General features: G+C 34.2%; 1 protein-coding gene across 8 annotated transcripts in view; it reads left to right on the top strand.

The window, feature by feature from the left end:
* The window catches only part of LOC117181635, a 413,839-nt gene that overhangs the window by 96,395 nt on the left and 313,755 nt on the right, over positions 1-3,689 (top strand). For 6 of the 8 annotated variants that reach the window (XR_004468144.1, XR_004468145.1, XM_033374525.1 and 3 more), the window contains exon 4: positions 1,519-1,754. The exons of the other annotated variants lie outside the window; for them this stretch is intronic. Coding sequence is in view for 4 of the 6 variants with exons in the window: in XM_033374525.1 (XP_033230416.1) it covers positions 1,519-1,754 (236 nt within the window). In the remaining 2 variants the exon portion in view is untranslated. The remainder of the gene's footprint in view (positions 1-1,518; positions 1,755-3,689) is intronic. 8 annotated transcript variants of the gene reach the window in all.

The raw sequence follows: 3,689 nt of genomic DNA, 5'->3' as shown, positions 1-3,689 counted from the left end.
GGAAACGAGTCAGGAACCCCTCACTGTTTACATTTCTATCCCCCCGAAATCAGTCCAAGGCCATTTGAAGGGAACTCCCGATACTCGACTGAAAGCGAGAGTTTGGTGTGCATGAGATTTCAAGAGAATCCATACAAATTTGAGCCCAATAAAGAATATGCAAACTAATTAAAGTAAATTACAGTTATTTGATGTAGATTAATTTAGAGAATTTAAGACAATTGAAGTTAATTTCCGTAGATAATAGAGAATTCGCGTGAATTCCAGAAAATTTAGAGCATTTTGCCTTAACTAATCATAAGCAATCAGATTGTCGACATTAAGGAAAGAGATGGTTACTATATAGCGAATTAGGAGTGGGGGAATTGAATAAATTTTTAGAATTTTTAGTGTATTAAGAAAGGAAGATAGTGATCCATATTGTATTAAAAACGTAACTATATAGCCTAGTCTGAAACTTATGTTAGTAATAGCCGTTTGTGAAGAAAATCGAACTGAAGAAAGCTTCTAGTATAGGGGGATAAAACACCAAATTTTCTTATTTTGCTTTTTCTTTCAATTTTATACACTAATATAAAAAAAGAAAATGTCCCCAGGTGAAAGAAAGTATAAACTATATTTAATTTTGACGCTTAGTTAAGTAGCAAATTTCATTTGGTATCACAATTTTACATTCCTTCAGTTTCGAATCAAGCCGAGCCTGAAGGAAATGGTGCTCAAATAAAAACGAAAATTTAAATAAGCACAAAAAACTTCTTTAAAAACGATATATTGGACGTGCCGCGAGGAAAGTGACCTTAGGTTTAACAGCCGAATTTTGCAGTAGAAGCAGGGGCGTCGGCCGTGTGGGCTGGGTAGGCTTGAGCCCACCCATCAAATGACTAAATCTAATAATAAAATAAACCTAATATTTGTCGCAAATTTATATTTTCGAACATATATTCGGTGAGCCCACTCATGAAAAAAATCATTCCGACGCCCCTGAGTAGAAGCAATTGAAGACACGGTCGAAGGCAGCCACTCAGAGAGCAGAAACAATGTCCGGAATTCATCTCCTTCATTTATAACTACAGTTTCTAGCTTTCCGTTTAGCGAGTCTGTTGAGCTTTTGTGTCAAACGGACACAGACGGAAAGATGTGTCAAAAGTAGTGGGGCTGGATTTCTCGGCCTTCCGCACCCGCCGAAATAGGCGATTCACCCCTCACTTTGCAGATTATTAACAATTCCAACTTTGCGAATAAAATTTGTATTCTTTTATAAAATGAAAGAGCGAGTTTGAAACTATCAATAGCATACAAAATCTGAAAATCGATTTTTGTAACCCTAAGTTTCCTTTCCACGCGGCACGTCACACATGTTATTTCAGTAACATGATTTTTCAGTTTAGTTGACCAGTATTTTTACGTAACATTAGGTTGAGAAGATTAGCCTGTCTTTTTTACGAGTGTTGATACATTTTTCATATCAAAATCTAATTTAATTACCATGTAATGAATCGATTTTCAAACAAATATTAGGCTGCGGGAGGCAACGGAAACTTTTGAGAGAACGACCATATTGGATGAAACCGAGATGACTTCAACTTGCGATGATTGTCGATCAGTGATATCAACTGATGAAAAAAATTATTTATCTCGACGAGATGTATATCCTATATCCAATGGAACAGATTGGTACAGTATGACGGATGAGAGAAAAAATTCTTTAAAATCCATGCGCACATCGAAGACTATCACTGGAGAATTCCCTGAAGGTTAAAAAAAATATTCTATTTTTAAAGAAAGCTTAATAAGCTTTAAACAATTCTTCGTCTGCTGGGAAAACGAAAGAGTATTTGGCGCTTTTTAAAGTGAACTCAAGCAACTTATTCACTTAAACAAATTGCGTGTTTAATTTTTAAAGAATTGAAATGAAATGAGTTCCGTGCCGCTTAAGACTAAACTTGTTATTGCCTGAACTAATTGCGACAGGAATCTGGTAGTTTGGTTGGTATCTGTAACTTTAAAGAAATCCTTAGCGCCTGCATTTTGCCAATGTTAACATTAGGGTTCTCCCTGATCACTGTTTGACTAAATGTTAAAATTTTTCATTTTGTCAGAAAGATTTTTTAAGGGACGCTGCTTGATATTTGAAGAAGAATATATATAATTTCTTCTTATAATAATATTGTCAGAACTCTCATGCATACTGTTTCTTTAAAATTGTTCAGATCATGTTTTCACTTGTCAGATTCAAAACAATTTGTTGGCACTCATCCTGATATTAGATTTCAATACTACTGATAAAATTATCCTCTGACCTTACTTTGCTTTATGTCTCTTCTATATTTCATTCTATAATAGTTTTAACGATTACTCAGTTACGTTATGCGAAGAAGGAATTAATTTTGGGTGAAGTCGAATCTGAAAATATATTATTTCTATTTAGCATTCGTACGCACATTATCTATCAGAAATTTCCAGAAATTTCAAATAATATTTCGACTTTTTAAATTTTTTTCTTGACAAAAGCAAAAAAAAATCGAAAAACCGCGTGCGATTTCCCTTCACAAACTTAAAATAATATTTTGCGTTGGAATTTGAAAAATATTAGCTTCTGAAACCTCCTGACCCCGAAATCTTGGCGTGCGCGAACTTGCACGCCGAATATAACGTCTTAGAGGATCATTTTCGAGAAAAAATTATTTCCTTAACAATTAATATTCGTCAATTACGTGACAAAATATTATTTAGATTTTGCCAAGAAAAAAGACAAGGCCGTTTATCGACTTTGACTTTCTCTGAAACGGTTCCCCATGCGTCCAAGTTCGCTTCAATTAAAAATTTGAAGTCTGAAGGTTCGAGAAGCAAATATTCTTCAATTCTCATCGCAAAATAATATTTAAATTGTACCAAGAAAATAATTACGGCAGTTTTTCGACTTTGACTTAATTGAGCACGTCATATCCAGCGTCCAAGTTCACGTCCTCTAACATGTTGAATTCAGGAGGCTACAGAAGCAGGTATTCTTCAAGACCTATCGCAAAATTAAAATTTTGTGAAGGGGAAAAAATTAATAATATTAAATTGTCCCAAAATATTATTTAAATATTTTTAAGGACAAAGCCACGGTCGTTTTTCAACTTCGCTTTCGTCAACGTCATCTCCAGCGTTCAAGTTCTTCTTCCATAAAGGGTCGACTTCATGACGTGTTGCAAGCCAATATTCTTTAATTTTCGTTGAAAAATATTCTTTGAATTTTGTCAAGAAATTTTGCTTAACACCCATTCATTTTGTCATAAAATTTAGGTTGGTAACAATGAGTTGAATTAATTTCTTGGCGCATGCGCTCTGGAAATATTCACATTTTCTTACTTCCTAACCGCCTTTTGAGATTTCCCTACATTGTTTTAAAAATTCCCACTTTGCTTAAAAGATTTATTTATTATGTAGTGTGGTACTCAAAGAAGCCCGAATAAAAATACTTCGACTTGAGTTCGACTTGAGCATGTCTTAGTTTTGAGACGGAGTCAGACTCTAATTTATATCTTGGGTACAAGTTTTTATGCCTTGAAGACATAAATTTATCTCTTGAGTCTATTTTTATGACTCCAACACGTGCGGTTTATGACTTAAAGCGTATACCTGCCCTAACAGAAAGGGTAATTCTAATAGTCATAAGAGCTAATCTTTGTTAATGGTTAAACAAT

Source organism: Belonocnema kinseyi, chromosome 10 (genome assembly GCF_010883055.1).
Source record: "Belonocnema kinseyi isolate 2016_QV_RU_SX_M_011 chromosome 10, B_treatae_v1, whole genome shotgun sequence".
Lineage (NCBI taxonomy): Eukaryota > Metazoa > Arthropoda > Insecta > Hymenoptera > Cynipidae > Belonocnema > Belonocnema kinseyi.
Note: the sequence above shows the minus strand (reverse complement) of the source record. Positions and strands in the feature narration are given on the sequence as shown.